The 25,051-nt window shown below is 39.9% G+C and overlaps 2 protein-coding genes and 1 long non-coding RNA gene across 4 annotated transcripts; 1 reads left to right on the top strand and 2 right to left on the bottom strand.

Moving 5' to 3' along the window:
* Positions 1-2,027: 2,027 nt before the first annotated feature.
* LOC146369484 (uncharacterized) lies at positions 2,028-8,438 on the bottom strand. Of its 2 annotated transcripts, XR_014797370.1 has the most exons (5): positions 8,358-8,438; positions 8,176-8,256; positions 7,622-8,094; positions 6,129-6,745; positions 2,028-5,513 (listed from the first exon to the last, which is right to left on the bottom strand). It is a non-coding gene; the product is annotated as an uncharacterized LOC146369484 (long non-coding RNA). The 2 variants fall into 2 exon arrangements; XR_014797369.1 differs by having other exon boundaries at positions 6,129-8,094.
* Positions 8,439-8,541: 103 nt separating this feature from the next.
* Positions 8,542-10,272, bottom strand: LOC146369483 (uncharacterized). The gene is made up of 2 exons (XM_084910244.1): positions 9,938-10,272; positions 8,542-9,184 (listed from the first exon to the last, which is right to left on the bottom strand). Exons 1-2 carry the CDS (start codon positions 10,011-10,013, stop codon positions 8,574-8,576), a joined length of 687 nt encoding a protein of 228 aa, XP_084766370.1. The 5' UTR covers positions 10,014-10,272; the 3' UTR covers positions 8,542-8,573.
* Positions 10,273-13,141: 2,869 nt separating this feature from the next.
* On the top strand, positions 13,142-15,852 carry LOC146369482 (E3 SUMO-protein ligase ZBED1-like). Its single transcript, XM_084910241.1, has 3 exons — positions 13,142-14,605; positions 14,903-15,053; positions 15,159-15,852. Exons 1-3 carry the CDS (start codon positions 13,335-13,337, stop codon positions 15,603-15,605), a joined length of 1,869 nt encoding a protein of 622 aa, XP_084766367.1. The 5' UTR covers positions 13,142-13,334; the 3' UTR covers positions 15,606-15,852.
* Positions 15,853-25,051: the final 9,199 nt, after the last annotated feature.

The raw sequence follows: 25,051 nt of genomic DNA, 5'->3' as shown, positions 1-25,051 counted from the left end.
GACTAAAGCAGCGTTTTAACCGTTTCATTGTTAGCCCCGCCCCCTAACTCTGATGGGTGAGGTTGACGGATGAAATAAATTCATCATGCAGTGCATCACAGTAAACATGGAAAAAAATAATAAATTTTTCCTAAAAATGAATGAGTTGGTTTTAAATGAATTAACATTTTAATTATATATTTAATACTTTTATTTCCAATTTAACTTATGAGATTTAATGAATTTAATGGTGCACTCATTATTCTTATTATTTAATGATTGTTTATTTATTTTAGCATTCTTGGCACTCCATAAATTACATGCTCAACTAGTTGCTTGGAGGTTGTTTTTTTTAACAGTTATTTGTAAAGGAGAGTGTTTAGATTTTAGTCTAAACTGTGAATGACTTAAACCCAACTATTTATTTTGCTCTGAACACTAATGCTGTGTTCAAATATATGCTGACGCTGGTCTCAGCTCCTGCGTCTCCCACAATAGGAGCTGCTACAAGTTTAAAGTAAAAGGCTCAGTAACCTGTTGGGCTGGAACCTTTCTTGCTTTGCCTTTAACTCAACATTTTTCTGGTTAGGTTCATTTGGACATCGAGCAGCAATAGGCTTCTTCACCACATCTAAAGGAGAATCACACTTTTGGCATAGAGGGAACCTTAACAGGTCTCCTGGCACTGCTGTTTCTTGCCATTAAGCAATCTTTGCCATCACTGTTATTTTCTTTAACATTTTTAGTTCTGAGCGAGCTCTCAGTAGCTTAGGCAACTCATTTTTCTTAGTTTGAAGTTTAACAGTTTCTTCTTGTCTCTGTTTTAACGCTGCACTAAGCTCACTGTCAGGAGGAGGATTCTTGGACCTTTGGCTCAGTTTGTCTACTTGCTTTGCAACCTCATCCACTCTCCTTTCAAGCTTAGATGCCTCGCTCTGTTTTGTAGTCTGTATTGGAACAGGCTCATCATCATAGGAGGGTACATCAAAAATGGAGTGGGCATGTACAGCTGCTTTTGTAGAACAAAGATATTTTAGCCTAGCTTTGCAGATCTAGCACCTTCCTCAGTTCTTAACACGAGGAGGACTTCTGAAAATGCTGATGGACTCGGGGGTTTTTTGTTCTCTAGCTGGAGAGCCATGATGAGACTCATCCCAGCAGCCTCTATTGAACTGTCTGAGCATGTTGTTGCTCAAGGTTTCAACAGAGACTGCCCCTCTAGAAATAGCTTGAGTAAGGAGGCTATGGAGTGTGTTCAAATATGCTGAGGGCTTTTCTCTATTATTCTGATTGGAGCTTAGAAAGGCTGCAAATAGCTCTTCTCCATTCTCTACAACACTAAAAGCAGAATCAAGCTGCCTAAAATAAGCTCTGACAGGTGAGCTCACATCAAAACGCTTAACGATATCTGCTGCTGCACTGAGCAAAGTTTCAAGAATGTTCCTAACCTTTAGTGCATCATTAAAGGAGAATCACAGAGGAGAAGATCCACTTGTGTGCGCCATGTTTCATAGTCTACCTCTCTAGTGGGCCTAGGAGTGCGGCCAGAGAAGGTGTGCAGTCTGTTTTGTGTAGACCACGAGGCTGTGTTTCAGGAGTCTCAGAGTAATGTTGAGCTTCTTTGACCTCACTCTGAATAACACTCAAGAAACCTGCTTTAACACTACTTCCAACAGCCTTCAGTTCTTCTAAGTATCTACGTGCTAACTCCTTGACTACTTCTTCCTGAGCAACATCTCAAATGGTTTTGAGATGGTCGCACAAGTTCAAGGATGCACACCGAGGCAGGCTGGCTCAAATATTAATACAATTTTATTTGTAATTATAGAAGTAAAATAAAGAATAAAATAGTAAGAAAACTGAATGTTGTGTTGTTGTCGACAGTGTCCTAAATTACAATAAAACAATCATCCAACTAGAACTTACCAGCAGCTGTGGACCCAAAAGAAAATCACACGGAAGTATCACTACAGCCTGCACCCAATGCTGTACAAAAGTGTGAAAATGACCCACCACCTGAGGTCCCAGGGCCACTGGCACATCCTCTGTTTTTGGATGTGTCATCACTTTAATAAGTTTGTAAAGAATACCAAAACTCTCAATTTTAAGAAATTGGTTAGGATCTTCAGGAACAACCCAAGTATCAGTAATTCTCAAGCGTGACATGAACTTTAAACTGCTGGAACACCAGTGTTACTGTACTGGGCGTCAGTGTCCATGGTGAAGCTGTGGACTGAGAAGGTGCCAACAAAGAAGCCCCTTACACTTGACTGAAATCTGCAGCTGGTCACGTGGACAAAGCAAATACCTTCCAGAGAGTTACGGTCAGATGAGAGAAGGATTGAACTATTTGGCCATAATGATAAGAGGTATTGGAGAAGTAAAGGAGAGGCTTTCAAACTTAAGAACATTGTACCAGCTGTGAAGCATGGTGGTGGTAACATCATGCTTGCATAATTTTGACCCTGTGTGAATTAGAGAAAGTTAAATATTAAAAAAAACAAAGTTTTATTTCACGCTCAAAAAAACAGTTCAGAGAATCAATAAAAGCCCAGAATTACCATGACATTTATTACCATGATAAGTGAATATAAACCACAATTATAAACATGTTGGAAAATATTAAAAATTTAAACTTGACATTTTTCTGTCCTTTTCATGTGTTTCAGACTCTCTGATGGGTGATCCAGTGGTGATGGTGAGTCTGTACCCTGAGTTCACCCAGTCTGTGATGTCTTCAATGGCTTCATGTGGAGATTTCGTGTTCTTATTGGATCGATCTGGAAGTATGAGTAATACTCGGATCAGCAGTGCCAAGGTATTCATAATGTGGTGTTTCATAGTGTTCCTCTCACACAGTGGCCTCATCATCTTCTCCCTCTTCCCTGAAGGACACTCTGCTGCTCCTGTTGAAGAGCTTACCAATGGGCTGCTATTTCAACATTTACAGTTTTGGTTATGAACACATCTTCTCGTGAGTGATTCAGTCCATAAAACTGTGCTTCAGTCAATGATGTCACTTGTGTGTAAGTGTGTAATAAGATATCTGCTCTAGTTACACCAGATAATGCATTTCTAGAATACTTACAGCTCATTTAGGTAAGCTGCTGTTACGTTATGGTTCTAAAAGGCAGTTTTGAAAGTGCATGAGTGAAACTCATTGAATTACAATGTAGAATTTGGCAGTGCTAAACAGCCATCAATCACTTATTGTCAAGGTTTGCTGTGTGGCAGGTAGTGGTTGGACGAAACGCAGGACTCTAAGGCTACGTTCACACTGCAGGTCTTAATGCTCAATTCCGATTTTCTGATCAAATCCGATTTTTTTGTAAATGGCCTGCATTTGTATAGCGCTTTTCTAGTCCATAGGACCCCAAAGCGCTTTACACTACATTCAGTCATTCACCCATTCACACACACATTCACACACTGGCGATAGCAAGCTACATTGTAGCCACAGCTGCCCTGGGGCGCACTGACAGAGGCGAGGCTGCCGGACACAGGCGCCACCGGGCCCTCTGACCACCACCACCAGTAGGCAAACATGGGGTTAGTATCTTGCCCAAGGATATTTGGCATGCAGCCAGGAGGCAGCCTGGGATCGAACCACCGACCTTCTGATTAGTGGCTGACCTGCTCTGCCACCTGAGCTACAGCCACCCTTTTTGTCTGCTTGTTCACACTACAAATAAAATGTGACAGCAAACGCGCTCTAGTGTGAACGCTCAAAGCGGCCCGCATGCGCCAAAGAAGACGTCACACACAACGCGCTCTGTTTAGACCCAGAGCAAACAATATTGTTTGACTGATGGCCCTTAATATAAAGACTTCGGACTTTACGTTTCCCAATTTTTGCTTTAAGTTATTTTGTTATTTACATAATAATGTAAATAACCTAATAATGATCCTTATTGCTGTTTTAGAGAGGAGCGGTGCTTCAAAGGATAGTTGCAGATTTCTGTCAGAATCTGCAGATTATACAGTATGTAACAGCAGTCTGGTGAGGAAGGAGCGGCTAGCAGGTCCAGTGGGCATGTGGTGTGGAGGTTAGCCGGATAACTCGAAGCCAGTCAGTTAAATTAAACAACAGACCTTTATTCATTATCAGCAACATAAGACCATACAAGCCAGGTCTCCACGGCTCTACTCTGTCCGTACATACATGTGCGGGGTTCGGTAGTCGCCGGCGCCAGGCCGTTACAACAGTAAGGTGTTTCCTCGGAGAATGGAACATGAGCAGCATGGAATGGCTGCCGCTAACAACACCACACCCACTAGGAGACTCCCACAACTACTACAATAGTAGGGCAACCCCCCCCTAGTGGTGCTATAACCCAAAAGGGTTGTTACAAGTACAAATAAAATGTTCACGTTTCTCCAACGCTGTCTTCCCAATAGTTTCACTGACATCTACACTGGATGGCCCGGAAGCGTTCGCGATGTCTTCTCTGGCGCTGATAATTGGCGTCTGTCTTGTGTCAGTGACGTAAAAGACGAATTTAATGCGACATGACCGTTCAAACAGCAGTCGCTTTCTAAAACATCAGATATGTATCGGATTCAGTACCACATACGAAAGTGACCCAGGTCGGATTTGAAAATACCGGATTTGTGCCGTTCACACTGTCATAGCATGATCGGATATGGGTCGCACAGGGTCAAAAAAATCGGATTTGATGCGCTTTCGCCTGCAGTGTGAACGGAGCCTAAGCTGGAGTATTTAACTTGAAGGCAGCAGCTTTTATTCACTGGCAAAAGCAAACTGAGAAACACAATATATGAGCACTAGAAATAAAACAAAAACTCAAACTAGGAAGAATGACCTAAACTGGGAGTGCGTGGCGTGACGTGGCGTGGCGTGGCGTGGCGTGACGTGACGTGACGTGACGTGACGTGACGTGACACGCGAGGAACACAACTAATGCAGAGGACATGACAACTAACAGAGAAAAGCACAGCTTAAATATACCAGGGAGTAACGAAGGAATGGAAAACAGGAGGGAAGCACAGCTGGGGCTAATCCGACATAAAGAGACAGGAAGCAAAGCAGGATACACTGACATAGGACACAGACTATCAAAGTAAAACAGGAAACATGACACATACGCAAAGACACAGACTCAGAGATACGGGCTTCACACAGAGACATGACTGACTCTGTAACAGAGGGAACATGGAGACAAGGGTGATTAGACATGCGACTGGGGACTAGGACAGGCACAGAGAAAACACGGGGGCAGAGACTAAACACAGACCGAGAAACATACAAAGGGAGGAAGAACTAAGATCACTAAGCACAAACGAAAGGAAACCAAAACCAGGAATAACAATCAAAGAATATTAAACCAAGAACTGAAACACAAACACTGGGTCAGAGAGCCAGTACTGTGACACTTATGTGTATCTCATGGCAGTAAGAGTGTGGAGTACAGCCAGAAGACCATGGAGGAGGCTCTGAAGAAAGTTGAGGAGATGGAGGCTGATCTTGGAGGAACAGAGATCCTGGAGCCCCTCAAACATATTTACAGCCAACCCTGCATTCAAAATCAGCCCAGACAGGTAACGCACACACACACACACACACACACACACACACACACACACACACACACACACACAGAGGTTATATAAATAAACTGACAGGTAAATTAAAGAACACTGATTATCTATTCATCACGATATCTGCAGACCTTGTGGGGCGTTCTTGTTCTACCAGAAAGCAAATATGATTCAAATAAACAGCTATCTGCTGCCACATGTGCTGCTGTGCAGCAGGGCTATTTTAATCTGCATCCTTGTGTCTGAATAGGCTGAACTGTGAGATTTGACAGTTTTATGATTCTGAGTGTTTACTTGGCTTAATTTAAGTTTTTTTAATCACCACAGCATGTAATTTACTCAGTACTCTGAGTTCTTTATTGTTTCCAACAACTGCAGAAATGGCATTTAATACAGGGGTGTTGACTTCAAAGAGCAATTTTATTTGCCTCTGACCTGTCAGCAGGTGAGGTGAAAAGACTCTACAGCAGCATTTCTACAGTCATGCTGGAAAAACCATCGCTCACTACACTGGCATCACTTTTCTGTTTGCATCACACAAGTTAAAGGACACTTAAAACAAAATCTGAACAACTGCAGGCCTTACTTACCTCAGTTAAGATTCAAAACCCTGAAGAAGAATCTCCAGCCATCAGTTTGTGTCCTGAAACACTTTGGACCTGGAGCAGGACAGTGATTGAATGGCTCAAAAAAAACTAAATGAAGGCTTTGGAGTGGCCGGGTCAAAGCTTAAACGCAAATCTGATTGATGTGCTTTGACCTTAAACAGGCTGTTTGTGCTGGAAAACCCTCCAGTGTGGCTGAATTAAAACAATTCTGGGCCCAAATTCCTCCACAGCAATGTGAAACACACGTAGTCAGTAACTGCAAAAGTTTGATTGCAGTTGCTACCAAGGGTGGCACAAGCAGTTATTAGGGTTAAGGGCTTATAACGTCTTTCCTCCTTAACAAATGAAAAACTGCGTTTCGTATTCTTCCCTTATCTTTGTCTTATATTGATATTTGTTCCAATATCAGAAATATGTAAGTGTGATAAATATGCAAAAAACTACAAAATTAATAAGGGGCAAACACTTTTTCACAGCACTGTATAAACCTCTTGATTGAGGGCTGTAGTCTTGCAGTAGCAGAAGAAACACAAGTTTGATTTGTATTTTGTTATCTAATAAAACGCACGAATGAAAAAGATGATTGTGTTTTGGCTCGTCTAATAAACGTGAATGGAAATGAACGAAGAAAACAAAACAGAAAAGTTGGTTAGGAAAAAAATTTCATCAGTTGAAATTTGTAGAAAATCCCAAGTTTCTATTTTTTTTTAAATTAAAACAATAAATTAAATAAGTGAAAGACGTTAACTTTGTCCCCCGGTGGGTTTTAAGCAGTTTGTGGTGGAACAAAAGTGACCGAGGTCAGTGGGTAATTTCGTCACGCACACGCTCTTTAGTCTGTGGATGCAGGTCCAGTAAGTCGACTTCCTGGATAACTCCCACAGCGCTTCCTCTTCTTCCAGCTGCTGTCGTCCTGACCTCACTCTGGTCATCACTTTTTCCCTTAAAACACCCACATAACCCACACCGTGTGTTCCTGTCAGCTCTGCTCATTTCTTTCAGATGTAAAGCAGCAAGTTTGAGTACTAATGTCAAACCTTGTACTGGTTGTAGAAGCTGAGTACTCTCTCTCTTTTTTTATAGTTGTACTTATAAGTCTCAGTGCATTTAAGAAGGTTCATTAATCAAGAAATATTTCTGTATGACCTTTCAAGCCTGGAGCTACTACTGCAGCCGAGTACTGTTTAATGAAATGTAGAAAGACTAATAATTTCAGAGCACGCTCAGTAGAGTGTCTCTTCCTAATTGAGTCTCCCATGATGGGAATTTATATCAAACATTATTTCTGATGTTTTTTTCCCTATCCTCCTCCCACTCTTTGCCTGTGGATATGTGATTATGTGTCTTCATGAGTGTATTCTCCTTTATTTTGTACTCTCTATGGCAGTGTTGTTGCATGAATTCATGTGCCCGTTTGTGACACGTCATCAGATGTGAACCAGCGCCACACAGTGTGTTCAGTCATCACCGCTCACCTTTGTTTCCTGATGGCGTTCTAATGCGTTTACACCTTTTTTCCCCCTCCGATCTTTTACAGGTAAAGGGGACGAGTTTCCCAAGAAGCCTCTAGGGCAGCTTCCTCCTGAGATAGCCGTAGCAAACCACGTGGCCAACGGTCAAAGCCACGCGGAGCCAGCTGAGCCCCCCAGGGAGCCAAGTCCTCTACCAGACCCCCAGCGGGACGGACGGCCCCCGAGCCGAGCCCACCGGGAATCGCTGCAGAAACGGATCCGTCACCACAAGGGGGACAAAAACAAATAACAACAAATAACTTTCAGGATGTTTCAACAATGTGTAAAATGAGTTCTTATCTTTTTTTGTGAGAGGGCCTTCAATGTTTCTCTTTGGATCATCCTTCCATCCATTTCTTCAGCTTATCCAATTCAAGATTGGAGCCATCCCAGCTGTTATGGGGCCAGAGGCGGGGGTACAACCTGGACAGGTCATTCTAACACAGAAACAGACAAGCATTCACACTCACATTCAACCTAACTGCATCTCTCTGGACTGTGGGATGAAGCTGGAGTACCTGGAGGGAACCACAAAGGCCCGAGGACTGTCTTGCTCTCAGGTGACGGCCGTTCATGCTGCTCTGAAGACCATCAGTTGTCTTTGGACCAAATAACACCAAATGAGAGTGAATCACTTCAGAAACACAGGAACACTCCTGGTTATTGTGAGCAAACGTCATAACAAGATGAATATATTTACCATTTTACTGAGGGAAAATCTTCTGTGTGGTGTTTCTTCGCAGCGTGACTCTTTTTCCTGACTTTTAGAAACAAGAGGCAGAAAAGAAAGAATAAAAGTTAAAACCTTGACGATTTTCAAATATTTTAGGACATTATTTTAGAAACAACCTTAAGCACTATTTACTACTTACCACTTTGTTCAGGCTTGCTGACGTTCGACATGCTTCACTGTATATTATATTCTCAAGCGCTTCCTTGCTGGAGTCGGGCTCCGGATGCTGCTCTCTTCCTCCGGAGCCTTCCTCTTAGCACGCTTTGCCGACATATTTAGAAAACGGCAGAGCACTGAAGTGAGAACTCTGCCGTCCGCGCTGTAGTCTGTTATTCTCCAGCGGTTCGTCATCTCAGTGTCCTCTGTTCGGTAAACAGTGGAGATGACTCTGGTGACGGGGAGGCCGTCGACAGTCAGGGTGCGGACACAGTTCCTCCGATCTGCCTTCAGCACAGCAAGATCCACTTTCTCTGGAAGAACTGGAGTCAGGAAGCGTGGATGAGAGCTGGAGCCCGCAGGCGGCAGCATCATGCCAGCTGGTGAGTCCGTAGGAGGAGAAGGAGTGGTGTTCTCTCTCTGGCTCTGCCTCACATGGACAAATGGTGTCGTCACCTGGTCCCGGTGGAACAATCCTTTAAAAGGTATGTAAGGAAAGTCCTTGGACCCCGTCACCAGGTTATGGTAAAGAGTGAGGACCAGGTGGGACATGGAGTCCAGTTGGCTGCTGCTCAGTTCACGGTTCCTCAAGTTAATGACGACCATCTGAGGTGCAGTGATTGGACTCACCAGCTCAGCTACGAGAAAGCAAAGCGTGCGTCTACGTTAATCATGTGATCACACAAATTAAAGCCTGAATTTAAATTGTCCAGACATGGCTTTACATCATCATAAGCTCTTCCACACACAAACAGTAAGAAGCTCCCAGCAGAACTCATTGTTTATGAAAGCCTTCACATTTTTCATGTGGTAAAAGTTTTCATGTGGCGTAAGGCTGCATGGACTTTCACTGAGGTTTTAATACGCATTCACATTAAGGACTAATATCTTCATATTAGTTGAGCATCAATATTTTGAGAATAAAGCAGCTACATTTAGGTGAGAAACCTCACACCTCCTTATTGTAGGCACACACTGTTTCAATCTCAAACTCATCCAGCGACTCTGTGAACTTTTAAAACTCCATTCTCCAGCTTTACACATTCACAATCTATGAAACTTTCATGTATAACTCAGCGCCAGCAGCCCAAACATGTCAACTCAAACCCTCTACATGCAAAAACGGCCCGCGCGCTGACGTCAGCGTCCTCCAATGCCTTATGTCGTTTCCAGGGCACGTGCATTCAATTGTTTTTTTTTCAGCAATTAAAAAAAAACATGGCGCCATCTTTGTAGTGTACTGGCACATGTTAAAATTGATGTTACTCAAGTATGAAACATCTCATCCTAAATGTTAACACTCATGAAGTCCTACTTCCAAACAATAAAAGACAAAAATCTAAGTTGTATTTGTTTGCTAGCACTCTGACATATTAGCCTGCTGTACTCACCATAGCGTTGATCTATCACCTCCTCAATGAAAAGGGAGAGCAGGTGCATCTCGCGATTGAAGTTTGTAGAAGTCATTTTGCAAATCCTTCTTGAAGATTTTCAAACAGCTGTAGTTTGAAAAATCCGAGTTTTCACAGCACTAGTGGGAAAAAGCTCCTGTTTGCGCTCAAACGTGAAACCCGAATTCCAATTTTGCCTCCTGCTTTTATACCTGCACTCAAACACGTCATCATCACCATGACTCCCAGTGTCACCGAAAATCTATTTTATTTATTTAAAATAAAATTCGTCTAATTATCATAGCTTTTAAAATATATATATTTCTCATTTTATTTTACTGTTTTATTCATCCTTTTTTTAAAAAATATATATATATTGCCAAACTTTGTCGTTTTAATTCTTTAAAAAAATCATTAATTCACCAGTTTACAAAAATGAAGATCGATATCTGAAATTTAAATTAATAAATAAATAATTACAATTGATAATGGATTTTTAGCATTAAAGAATAGTTTTTCAATGCGCTTTAAATGTTATCAGAGCTGATGTTGTGCCAAAAAGTGATCGCAGTCCAAAAAGTGATTTACGGTATTGAAACGTTTGTTTGTGTCATGACATTTGTGAACAGTTGATGTTTAAGGTGCAGTTCATGTGGAAGCCAGAGGAGGGTGGTGTTGTGCGCATAATACAAAGTGATGGCGAAACCTAAAAGACGGTGTCATGTCTGCTCCCTGAAGCAATCTCATAACAGTTTCAATCTATTTCAAGCCAGTTAGCACATTTCTGTTATGAAGTGCAATAATTTTTTGGCAGTAAACGTTTAAATCCTTTTATTATGAATATCACATTCTCAGATTTTCAAGAGAGACCAGACCAATAGGGCAGCAGAAATCACAAAAATAAATAAATAAATAACAGTTTTATAAAGATTAAAACAGTAAAAAAAAAAAAAAAGAAGACTGGAATGATTATGATGTATAACACAGAATATGTACAATAACAGAGTTATAAACACACCTAGAAAACACGTGATACTTTTATTTCATCTATAACCTCTGTGCAAATTTTGTTGACTGCAAAGTGTTTATGAATATGTTTTTAAAAGCTGGTTATCTGACTGTCAGATAATAACAATTAAAAAGAAAGCTGATTTTTATTATTCCTAAATGGAAAAAGTCCATTATGAATTTTTGTTATGAATTTCATTTATCAATCCACCTCCTCACTGCTCTTTCCCAGTGCAGCAGCCAGAGCTGGATCAAGCAGCCAGTTGGCTTCTGGAGGAAGACTAACTGCAACAAAGGGTCTCTGGGAGGCTGCTCAGGCACAGCAGCTGAAAAATCAAAGATGAAATAAAACCTGGACCTGATCATGGTGCTGCATGAGACAAAAAGTCTAGATGATAAACCAGTGTATGAATTGGTAACACTGATTATGATGATCATGTTTAGGTGGAAACTAGCGAGCTAACTTCCTGCTAACCTCTAACTCAGTTAAATTGAATAAACTCTGTTTTCATGGATGCCTGGATGTTAAACTTAATTGTTAAACCTGGTAAAGCAGCAACGCTGATCATTTTATTAAAGATGAAAGAAGTTAGACCGTTTTTAGCTCTCAGTGATCCCTCAGTGTTCGTTTGACTTTGGGACCGATCTTACATCTTTGTTCTCAAATGTATTTTCTCAGATTCAAGCTGGCCAACGGATGTGTAACCAACTCCACAACGTCGATTATTAAGTGAATTACTGAGCAAATGCTAACTTCATGGACACTGAACAAACTGCAGTATTGTCCCTAAAGCTCCAGTCCAGTAACACTAACAGGCAAAAAGATGCACTTCTTACATATACTTACCGTCGGATTTTTTTCTGCCACTAAATTTGGTTTTCAAGCTCCATAAAGATTCATCTCAGTTATCTATTTCTTTATTTTTTAGTGATTATAGTGATATTTTCTTTAGAGAAGTATATTAGGAATGATATTAATCACAATTAATCACATTGTATTTAACAAAAATAAATGCTTCATATTTATATCATTATTTATAACAATAACGCCATTGGATGGTTTGCTTATAACACCAGGTACCATTTGCTAATGGTTTCTGTTGGTAAGGGACATCAAGTGTAGCCAGAGCATGGAGAGGGACCTTTGATGATGGGCAAACAGGCTGTAATGGATTTAATTGGATTAGCTCCATGTTTAGACTTTTTTGCAGCAGGTATCATAATGCTTTTGGCAGGTAGGTTTCATATTCTAAAATCTTAATTATTTATTAACACAATACAGGTGCTATTAGTTTATTGAAAGTTAAAAAAATGATGAAGGGATTCTTGCGTTTGGTGTTAAGGAATCAGCCACTGTAAATAAGGGTTTTGCAGCACTTAACATCCTGGTGTTGCTCTTTGATCCTCTCTTGATTCACAAAGGGTGACATCAACAACTGGTACAGATTTGAAGACAACCGTCTAAATCGATCTGAGTGTGGCCTCCCCTTTTTCCCTTTATTTTGGCGTCTGCTATATTTTTATTTTTATTTTTATTTTTAGCTGCTTGACTTTTCTAACAGATAATACAGTTTATCTACTGTTTACAGGAACTATAAGACCCTGAATAAAACCAGCACATATGGCAGTGGAGGTTTTTCCCCTTTTCGTTTTTAGGGGACATTAGCAGGAGCAGCCACTTGTTTTTATGCATTTGTTGGATTTGACTGCATTGCCACAACAGTTACATTTTAGGATTTGTACTTCAAAAGCCTTGAAATACAAATCCAGTAATTATTGCATCAGGAAAATGAAATTTTGATCAAAACAACTTCAAAATATGTTTGTGCCAATTTCAATTGTCCAGAAAAAACACAGAGATCTTTCTCACTAGAATGTTCTCTACAACATTTACACTTTTGTAAAATAGTTTATTTTACAGACATTGTGCTATGTCATAAAAATGCATCTAAAAATTAAATGATGACATAACCAGATTGGTATTTTTTTCTTTAGGAGAGGAGGTTCAGAACTTTCCTTATCTGCTTCTTGGCTTATTTTGGTGTCTCTGCTGCCCTGCCTCTTTTGATGCCATACTATTTGTTCAGCGTTCACAGCCCACACTGCCTGTGGCCTTTACATACATCGGTCGGCGCCCTGCAAAGTATGCAGTCACTGTGAGATCACTCTGTGCGCTCTCAACAAGATATAAAGCACGCAGTTAGAGGTGGGTTTAAAAAATCGATTCGTCGATTAAAATAGATTCTAACTGGAATAAAACGATATCGATTCATTAAATCCTGAAATCGATTTTTTTATATACATATGTAGTTTGCCGCGTATGAAACTTGCAAGCGGTTAACATGAGGAAGTCACGCCAGAGTTAAGTGACCAGGACGCATGGACCATCATGGCTACTCCCGGGAATGTGCCACCAAGCCTAAAGGCAGATGTCTGGCAACACTTTGGATTTAAGAACTGTGAAGACAGTGAAGAGCCGGACAAAAGCAAAGCCGTATGTAAGATGTGCAAAATGGAGGTAAAGCACTGTGGAAATACCACAAATCTCAGAAATCATTTAACGAGGCATCATACAGATATCCCGCTAGCAAAAACGGCCGACACCAAGCAACGCTCACTCGAAAAGGCATTTGCAGTGAAGTTGGCATCCACTTCTCCACGTGCCCAAAAAATAACCCAGTCTGTCGCAACTTTCATATGTAAAGATATACGTCCGTACAGCGTTGTTGAAAATGATGGCTTCCAAAACCTCATTAATACGCTAGAACCACGCTATGTTTTACCAACACGCAAACATTTGAGTGAAGTGGTAATCCCAAACATGTATGAAAAAGTGAAACACGATGTTACAGCCTCACTCAAGTCAGCAGAGAGAGTCGCTATAACCTGTGACAGCTGGACATCCAGAGCAACAGATAACTACCTGACTATCACCTCACACCATATCGACCAGGAGTGGAGACTCGTGTCTCATGTCTTACAGACAAGAACCACTGAAGCAAGCCACACAGCAGTTAATTTATCTGAAATTATGTTCAAAGCAATCGAAGAATGGGAGCTTACAAACAAAAATCCAGTCATCGTAACTGACAATGCTGCAAATATGGTGCGAGCTGTGGAAATAACGGGCTGGTTGCACATTGGTTGTTTTGCCCACACACTCAATTTAGCTTCACAAGCAGGACTGAAAGTTCCAGCTGTTGCTCAGCTGCTTGGCCGAGTGAGACGCATAGCATCCTTTTTTCATCGCAGCACTGTTGCAAGTCGCAAGCTTAAAGAGAAGCAAAAGATACTGAATCTACCTGCCCATAAGCTGGTGACTGATGGGGTGACCAGATGGAACAGCACGTTGGACATGCTGGAACACTTCCTAGAGCAACAACCAGCAATCTCTGCAGCTCTACTCTCACCTGAAGTGAGGAGAAGTGACAGTAATCTCTGTAGTCTTACAGAGGCTGACATAACTGATGGAGAAGATATAGTGAAAGCTTTGAAGCCGCTGAAAGCAGCCACACTGGTTATGTCTGAAGAAAAGTCCCCGACCCTTTCCATCATTGCACCTCTGCATGCACAGCTGCTGGAGAAGATGATCAGTGTCTCTCACGACTCCTCACTGATTAAAGACCTCAAGACTGCTGTATACGACAACTTGAAGTCAAGGTATGTTTATGAATTGTGTGTATATGCCATGAATGAGTGTAACTGTATGGATGTATGTATTACATGAAAATTCTTACTATAGTGAAAAAATATATATATTATAAAAATGTTAGTTAAGCCCTCTTGTCTAGTAATAGGCCTTTTGATTTTATATCTATCTATCTATAGATGTTTATATATAAATTATGGAAACAAAGTCGTATATTAATGTTTCTGATCTTGCATGAGTGTATGTAACCATGCACATGTATATCCAACATAATAAACTGACTTAAATGTGCAAAATCTCTTTTCAAGATATGTGGCCCTAAAGGACAAGCTGTACATTGCATCAGCATTAGATCCTCGCTTTAAGGCCCTGCCATTCTTGTCCAAAGAGACCTGTAACAACACATTCTCTCAGTTGGTGTTGGAAGCAGCAGGTTTGGAGAACGTGGACACCGCTATTGTGAGTTACAGAAACAAAAACAAAAAATTATTGTTTTTTTTGCACTACTCGAGTTAGAATATAAATAGTAATTTCTTTATTAATTAAGTTTTCATTTTTCTACAGCGACAGTCTGATGGTGACACATCTGAGGAAACTGTCCCTGACATCTCTCTTGGTGGTGTTAATGAAGTGGATTATGCCCCTCCAATTAAGAGGTCAAAGGACTCTGCATTAATTTTTCTCCTTGGGCCAGCCTACTCAACAAAAACATCAGCACCACAGAAAACACCAACTCAGAAGGCAAAGGAAGAAGTGAATCGATACAGGGACGTTGAGCCTGTTGCACTTTCTGAGGATCCATTGATCTGGTGGAGGGACCGTGAAAGGGAGTATCCTCTTTTGGCTCTACAAGCAAAGCAGTATCTTTCCATACCTGGGACCAGTGTTCCTTCTGAACGAGTGTTTTCAACTGCTGGTGACACTGTTACCGCACAAAGGAGCTACCTGACTCCACAACATGTAGACCAGCTTCTCTTCTTGCAGAAAAACCTTACAGTCTCAAAGAAGTGAGAGGGTAGTTATAAATAAGGCTAAATTGCATGAGTTTCACAGAGGTTTTACAATACTGTTCAGTATGTTTTCATTTTTTGAAGTATTTTAAAAGGCAGTTTTTCATTTTCTGATCGGTCAGTTTCTGTCAGTTCACTTGTACACGCTGTGTTATCCTGTGTGTCTCCAAAACACAATAGTGGATTTCAGAAAAGCTGTGTGAGACACTAACAGCAAAACTATTTATCTGAGGTTTTACTGATGTTTACAAAAGATATGTTCTATTTGCACTGGATCCCTGATCCACTTGAAATGTATGTATGAAAATAAATATATACTAATGTTAATTAAAAATTACATTATTGTAACTGCTTTAGTATCTGTTCTTAATTTTGAAATTTATATAATTCATTCACAAGGCTTAGAGGGTTCTTTTGACAGTACATATACAAGCTGAATTATCATAATTTTATATATATTATGGTTCATATAATAATATTTCGAAATGATTCAAAATCGAATTGAATCGAATCGATCGAATCGATTCTAGAAATCAGTGACGATACCCAGCCCTACACGCAGTACCACATATAAACAGAACCACAGCTATAGAGTGAGATTCTTGACAAAACTAAATGTAGTATTTAGCTGCTTTTGAAATAGGAATAAAGTCTAATATAGTCTAATATAAATATTAATATTTCTTAAACCCCTGGCATTTAACAAAATAACAGAAAAAGAGATGCTTTAACAAGTTAATATAAAATACAACAATGGATGCTTAGATGCTCTTGCTGAGCTCAAATACACATTAACACTTTGAACATTTCTAGGAAATAACAAAAATATATTTTAAATAGCAAATCTCAAAAGTATAAGTGAGGGATGCTTGTTAACTCAAGTTTTACTACCTGGATCCTGGGTTGGCCGCTAACAGTTTCAGGTGAGTTCTTGTCCACAGCAGCAGCAGCCTGAATTTTCGGACACAGCTCCACCACTTTCCCCTTTATATTTCCATTGGCTTCCTCAGTGACTCCATATAAAAAAAAAAAACAGTCTTGCTGTGAAGAGCTACTCTCCATTTCATAGAGAGACTTTTTCGCAGCTGGAGACTTGGAAACTCACAATGCATTGAGCGTCGCCGGATTCAAGGTGCTAGCTTACTCATAACAGGCCATGTTGCAGCAGATGGCCGCCCCTCCCTGAGCCTGGTTCTGCCGGAGGTTTCTTCCTGTTAAAAGGGAGTTTTTCCTTCCCATTGTCGCAAAAGCGCTTGCTCATAGGGGGTCATATGATTGTTGGGTTTTCTCTGTATGTAATGTAGAATATAAAGCGCCTTGAGGCGACTTTTGATGCGATTTAAATGAAATTGAATTGAATTGAATAGAAAAATATTACCTGATGAAACTTCAGTAAACTTGCTCTGGCCTGCTACATTCTCATTCTCTTACGATTCGACGTTTATACATCTCAGTTTCTTCTAACACAAGATCGGTTTAAAAGTGGAGAACAGGTTTCTTTTTTAAAACCAGTTTAAGATTTATTTTGTTCAGCGGAGATGCTTCTACTCGGCAGCCATCTTGGAATCTCCCCCGCCCTGGCTGTTTTGTTACCATGGATGCAGCTTTACAACGGCAAGACATTGCACGTGACATTCTGTGTAAGGTCACAAACACCCTACCACTGTTAGACGTGTTCGTTTTTGAGACGTCACTTTGGGAGAATACAGCTTTCGGTGCATTAACTGCATTTTTGTTTGCTTAAACAGGCAAAAATTATAACTTTACACGATAGCGCAACGAAAATCATCGCTTTATAGAAATGAATGTAAGTACAAGCTTCTGTTTACTTCTCTAAACATACTTTTCACATCTCAAAATCCTGAAGAGAAAACGTAGATGCTAAAAAGTAAAAACAGATAAAGACTGTTGTAACAATAACTGAGATATGAAGACAGCTCATCACTTTTTCTGTTTTCATGCTTTCTGTTGTTATGGCATAAAGTTAAAGTACTTTGGTCATTAAAAAACAAACCTTCTAGGATTAGATGTGTGATGGTGTAATGTCGTTTAGTTTATCACAGTAAAATTGTGAATCTTATTTTTGTAAAATAATTTTTAAACATTTCAAGTCAACTCAGCTTTTTTTCCTTTAATCTGATTGTCTAGAGATATACAGAGGATATAGAAAACATGGAGAGAAGGACAGACACTCTTTCCCGAATTGATGAGATTCTTCGACCTGTAGAGGACTTACAAAATCGGATCCGTGACCGGATTTTCAATGGTCACTTGGAATCCAGGGTGGCTGTTGGAAACGTGACAGCCTTTAGAGAAACACCCAGGGACAGCCTGCATCCACTTGGTGAAATTTTTGGGGAGGTGCAGCCGCAGCGGGAATTGAGCTTGGCATCTTCATTGAGCTCTGATGGAAGTTCAATAACACCTCGAGACAGTCGCACTCCCGAGGAGCTCAGGGCTATCCCATTAGTTAAGACACCCTCTCCTCCTCCACCATTTGCTCCGTGTCCTCCATCATCCTCTCGACCTCACAGAAGTCAGATTCCAGTGAGGTCAAAAAACTACAGAGAAACAGGTCAGTTCTTATATCGACGCAGTAAAGATAAGTCAGAATGTCAGACATTTAAACCCTTCAGACTTTTAATCAGCTGTTGTGTGCGAGATAAACCCTCCAACCAGAGTTTACACATTGCTAAAACACATTGAATGTTTGGGTGTTGCCATGGTAAAATATCTATAGAGGTGAAAAGTTTGACATTTCAGCTTCACTTTTTATCCAGCCTGTGATTTGGTTTTATTTGAATACAAATTTTGGTAAATGGTTAATTAAGACTGATTATGTTGAATTGAAAACTTGTACTTTAATTTAATAAACACACTTATAGACATACATGGTTTGCTCTCCCCTTTAAAGTGCACTTTTGTCTTGTTCATTTTCAGCTGCAAACAAACTGAAATGTGAGTAATAAATATTTCATGATCTAATCTGTGCAGACAAAGAAGTCGCCGGTGGTGTCAGGCTGGTGACAGCCCAACATATGGTTAGGGCATTGGAGCAAACACGTCAAAAAATTGTGGATGCCTACCTGCCCCAAACCCTTGCAGCTCGGCGGCGGCTTCTTCCTTCCCGAGCTCCAGCTCCAGTTCCTGCCCCCCCTCGAGTTCCAGCTCCACGAGCTGGAAGAGGAGCTGGGGCTCGAGCAAGGGTTGTAGCTCCGACCCCTGTTCGAGCTCCAGCTCCTCCTGGAGCTCCAGTTCCGGCCCCCCCCTCGAGTTCCAGCGCCTCAAACTGGAGGAGGAGCTGGAGTTCGAGCAGGGGCTGGAGCTACAGCCCCTGCTCGAACTCCAGCTCCTCCAGCTCCTCCAGCTCCTCCAGCTCCTCCTCAAACTCCAGCTCCAGAACAAAGGAAACCTCGAAGGGTTGTTAGACACCCTCCAGAGGTGGACTTTAAAGGGCTTATCATGGGGTACCTCCTGTCAATTGACAAAAAGTTAGGGGAGGAGCTTCAGCCAGTCTCGAATCCTTCAGAGACTCTCCGGCTGAGCCTCAGCCTGCTGAGTCAGGACGACTGGTAAAATGATTTTCTTCTGTTATCATTAATTATTTTCATTTTAATGTGAGGATATGAGTTTTAAAACTATTTGATGTTAACTTTGACTGAGTGGAAAAAAGTTAGCGTTCATCCTTCAGCTTCACTATTTAATTCAGTATGCTGAATCTTAGCATTGAATGTCCACGATATTCTAATCAGTACAATTTAGGCATTCACTCCACCTACAGTATCTACACCTGTGTGGCAAATGTGTGGTAAAGATATAGATAATGAAATGTAATTATTAATAAATGCCGTGCCCTGAGTCCCCTTAGCTAATTATGTACATCACATCTGCTTCAGGTAAGTAAATATGTCATTTAATTATTTGATATAACATGCACAGTAAGTAAATATGTAATATGCACAAAAAACACTCACTTATCCACCAACTAGTCGAGGCAGATGGCCGCCCTCCTGGAGCCTGGTTCTGCCAGGGAGTTTTTCCTCTCCACGGTCGCTCATAGGGATCAATTGGATACAATAACTTTGTTGCTTTTTGGTCCGTCACATTGACCAAAAAGCAACATGTTCTGTGGCAAGTGAGTGTTTTACATTTTCCATCTGTGAACCGTAGCTTCTACCGCTCATTTATTGATTTGGAACTAATTTGGCACAAAATAAAGAAAAGACAACAAATGTTCTTGTCTTTCTTCAAGTCATTTTCAATAAATAAATTCAATAGATCAAACAAATGATCAGATAATCTGCTTTTCTGACGCAAGTCCCGTCTCTCTTGTTTGTTTATTGCCCACTTTGCGCCTGAAAGAGGAAACCAGCTGAGCTGAACAGGTGATGGAGAAACAGGTTTACCTTTTAGGTGATATGAATGAGTTGAAGGGAAGTTATGAACTGTTTCTGAGAGACAAATCACACCAGGATCCTTCTCTACGTAGTAGTGATGGGATTTCCGGCTCTTTTTAGAGAACCGGCTCTTTCGGTTCGGCTCACTAAAACGAGCCGGCTCTTTCGGCTCCGAACCGGCTCTTCAGGTTGTTTTGTTGCTTTAATTTATTTATTATTAACAATAATATAAAATTATGCACAAAAGGAATTACTAATGTAAAAAAAAAAAGTGGTTTTATTTATATATGTCTATATATAAATATATGCAGTGGCCCCTAGAGACAAAACACGTACAAACTCCAAAAAGCACATACAAACTCCAAAACTCATTTCTAGCATTTCTAGCATAAGTGATCTAGGTAGTAGGGCTGGGTATCGTCACTGATTTCTAGAATCGATTCGTTTCCGATTCACAAGGTCCCGAATCGATTCGATCCACGATTTGATTCGATTCGATTCGATTTGAATCTGGGAAATTTTGACAGTCAGAAATAGTATAATTCAGATCAGTACATTTACATATTTTTGTATCTATAAAAAGGAAGCTGACACTTTCGAGACTTTATCAAAGGTGTGAGCGTCACAGCGAGGCCTTCGTGTCAAAGTAGCTGAAGATAAAAGACAGAAAAACATGAAGGTGATTTTCCTGGCCTGGGATTTTATAAAAATATTCTGCAGTACATCAAAAACGAAAGAATACCATTAATGAACATATGAACGTTACCTCTGAAGTTACAGCGGTTTTATTAGAGACACGGCTAAGCGTTTTGCATTTTGCATAATTTTAAAAAGTTTACATTTGTTCAGTATTGAATTAGGTTTTCTTTTCGGAAATATGTAAAACGAAAAAAAAAACCAGCGGCCGACAGCGCTGCAAATAACGGTAAACTTGTGCGTAACAAGCAAGCGAATAATGCAGAAAACAGACAGACAGAGAGAGAGAGAGAAAGAGAGCTGTGCATGAAGTGTGATTTTATCCTGGTGTTAGCAAAACAGCAAAAGTCAGAGTGAATTCATGACGATGTTTATGTGAAGGGTAGTTTGGATCTTCTTTTGCTGCTGGTTCAGTCAATATTGTTTGGAGAGAGATCAGACTAACAGCTTTAGAATCAGCACAAAAAGGGCGTAAACACAAAGCGCGGACCCGCCGACAGATCAGGATCAGCGAGCTGTCGGCTTTCAGCCCCGACCGTCAGCTGAGAAAGGCGACATCTAACTGATTCTGATCCGCGGGTCCACGCTGTGTGTTTATGTCTTTGTGCAGAATCCGTGTTCCTGCTCTCATTTACTGTCTTAGCTGTTTGGTGGTTATTGAAATTTTGTGATCTTTCACCTGAGATTCTGGAAATTCGGGCAAAATAAATTTATACTAGAAAAATTTGCATTTCCTGCGAAAATGCAGTGTGGATGCTTTAAAGCTGAAGCTGTATGCAAAAACTAGCTGAAAAAGCTGAAAAGTTGCAGAAATTGTAAAAACTTTGCAGAAGCAAAAGAAGTTTGCTAAAATGGAATAACTTAGCAGAACTGCAATATCTTAGAGGAAACATAATACTTGGCAGAAATGCAATAGCATAGCAGAACTTAGCAGAAATATTGTAACTTACCAGAAACATGATAACTTCTCAAAAATACAAGAATTTAGGAGAAATAGTATAAGATAACAGAAAGAATATATTTAGCCAAAAATACTTAAGCATTACAGAAACACTATGATTTAGAAAAATAGTACAACAGAGCAGAAATACTGTGATTTACCAGAGACACTGTGATGAACTATGAATATTGTAATTTTAAATGAATACTATGTTTTAGCACAAATACTATAATTTGACAGAAATACTATCATTTGGCAGAAATACTATGTTTCAGCACAAATACTCTGGTTTAGCACAAATATTATAAGATAGCAGAAATACAATTATATAGCAGAAATGCTATATTTAGAAAGAAAAATATAATATAGTAGAAATAGTATGATTTAGCAGAAATACTACAATATAGCATAATAACAATGATTTAGAACAAATACTATGATTGAGCAGAATAGTAATAACTTAAGTGAAAATACTGGAAAAGTAAGATGACAAGCTGAAAAAAAAAACGGAACATGGTTAAATTCCCTCAAAACTAATTGTTGTTCACCTGTGAAAAAAAAATAAAGAAATAAAAATAAATTTAAAAAACAAGAAGGAACAGCCAACAGATACACACAAAATTAAATATGTATACACAAATGCACAGAGAGAGAGACACACGGAGGGTCTATGCCAGTCAACCAGTCTGAATATATTATATTTTTTTCCAACAATGAGATGCTGCCCTAAAGAGGGTCTCTCTCTCTCTCTCTCTCTCTCTCACACACACACACACACACACACACACACACACACACACACACACACACACACAGGGAGAGAGAAGCATGTTTTCAGTCAAGCAGCCTGGGAGCTGCTAAATTTGAATCCAGAGGCTGTGTACTTTTTCCCGCCAAAACAGGTGCACACACGCAGCACAGAGACAGGATTTTTGTAGTCTATTTCTCATAGTGAGGATTCCCCTCAAACAAATGACCATAATTTCCTAACTGTATTGGCCAGAACGGTCATTCTTACACCGTTTTGTTCAGAAGAGATGGGGGAATCGTCCAGTGTTGACAATTTATCATTAAAATATGAATTTTTAGAGATATATGACATGGGTGACGGGTTGGTTTAGAAGCCACGAAGGCCCCAATATGCAAATTTGAATGCCTCAGCCCACATATATGATTGGCTGGCTGGGAAGCCGTGCAGGCCCTGATTTGTAAATTTGAATGTGTCATGCCTAAGATATGATTGGCTGGCTGGGAACCCGTGCAGGCCCTGATATGTAAATTTGAATGTCTCAGGCCTCACAGAGGATTGGCTGCCTGGGGACCTGGCAGTAATATATAGAAATAGTATGATTAAGCATAAATACTACATTTACTAGAAATACTATGTTTTAGCACAAACACTATAAAAAGCAGAAATACTATATTAGGCACAAATCCTATAAAAAGCAGAAATAGTATGATTAAGCATAAATACTACATTTAGTAGAAATACTATGTTTTAGCACAAATAGTATAAAAAGCAGAAATACTATAATTTAGCACAAATAGTATAAAAAGCAGAAATACTATAATTTAGCACAAATAGCAAGCAGAAATACTATAATTTAGCAGAAATAGTATGATTTAGCAGAAATACTGTATTTAGCACAAGTACCGAAAAGTACCAGAAATACTATGATTTAGCAGAATAGTAATAACTTACAAAATTACAAATATGGAGGCATATTGAAACACAAATGCACAGAGGGACACACAAACACAGGCTCTAATCCAGTCAACCAGTCTAACTATATTCAATTTAAATCCTACAATGACATGCTGCCAAATAAGGGTAGGGTTCTCTCTCGCCCACTAAACACACACACACACACACAGGGAGAGAGCTGCTGAATTTGAATCCACCAATCAGAGAGGCTGTGTACTTTTTCCCGCCAAAACAGGTGCACGCAGCACAGAGAGACACGGGATTATTGCAGTCTATTTCTCATAGTGACGACTCCCCTCAAACAAATGGCCATAATTTCCTAACCGTAGGGGCTAGAACGGTCATTCTTACACCGTTTTGTTCAGAAGAGATGGGAGAATCTTCAAGTGTTGACAATTTATCATTAAAATATGAATTATTGAAGATATTTGACTTGTAATGCACCATAACGGAGTAGAGCGAAGCGAAAACTGCCTTGACTTGCCCTCAAACAACGCTTTGTAACTCTAAATCTATTTGGAGTATCGATATCATTCTTTCACCGTAAGAGACAGCAGGCTTTGGTGAACAGTCATGGAAATTTTCAGGTCTCTGTGGAAAACCATCAAAAAGATATGATGAGAGAAAAAAGTGGTTCATTTCCAGAGTTTGAAATCTGAAGAAATCTGAGCGAAGGACGAATTTCCTACCCTCAAACAAGTCCAACTCATCTCAGAACGGTAATAGGTGAGAAAAAAATTCTTGAATTGTGAGCATCAGGAGTGTCTGAAGATATACCGGGACAAGCCTCATGTCTTAACTTCGCTTCGTTAAGGAGATATGACAATTCGAATATGCCTCTCATTACAGAAATCCAGCGGTGATTTTGAACAAACTCTCCATTGACTTTATATGGAGAGTTTTGAGACTTTGTGTTGGTCTGAGGAGATTTGCCAAAATTCTATAAATCCCACAATGATAGTGACATTTTCTGAAAGCCAGCAAAAATACCTACGTTTTCATGTATAATTTGTGGAAGTTGAGTGAAAATTGAGCAAGTAGCAAGAAGTTGTTCGGACATGAAGAGAAGACTGCAAAACCTTCAGTGGCACACTGGAAGCCAAGTGCATAGCAACCATAACAACGCATGTATTTTGTGAAAAATCACAATTTTGCAACTGAAAACTTTAAGAGGCATAAAAGCAAAACGGTAAAAGATTTGAAAAAGCTGATTTATACCTGAATAGCCCAATAATTTGAGAACATTTTAAAGTTTGAATGGTTGTTCAACGTGAAAATATGAGGAAATAGTTAAGTTTCAAAAACAAGCAAATTTTAGCAGAATTGCAGAAGTTTCCCATTCATTTCAATGGGACAAATTAAGCTTAATATTTTAAAAAGTATAATAGTGAAAAATACCAAAAGACATAGCACACATTAGCAGAAATAGCAGAATAGTTTAAAATTTGAACGGTGAAAATCGGCTGAAAATTGTGGAAGTAGTTAAGTGCCAAAAGTGTACGGAAGTCCCAAGAGGAACTCAATAGTGTGGATGCTTAAAGCATCCACACAATTAAAAAAATCGATTCAGGATTTTAATGAATCGATTTCACGTTATCCAAGCCAGAATCGATTTTAATCGATGAATCGATTATAAAAACCCACCCCTACTAGGTAGCTCTGAACTTCCAAAACAGAGCTACCTAGATCACTTAAATTACACAATTGAA

This window comes from Perissodus microlepis, chromosome 17 (genome assembly GCF_051167445.1).
Source record: "Perissodus microlepis isolate ML-2025 ecotype Zambia chromosome 17, ASM5116744v1, whole genome shotgun sequence".
NCBI classification, from domain to species: Eukaryota; Metazoa; Chordata; class Actinopteri; order Cichliformes; family Cichlidae; genus Perissodus; species Perissodus microlepis.
Note: the sequence above shows the minus strand (reverse complement) of the source record. Positions and strands in the feature narration are given on the sequence as shown.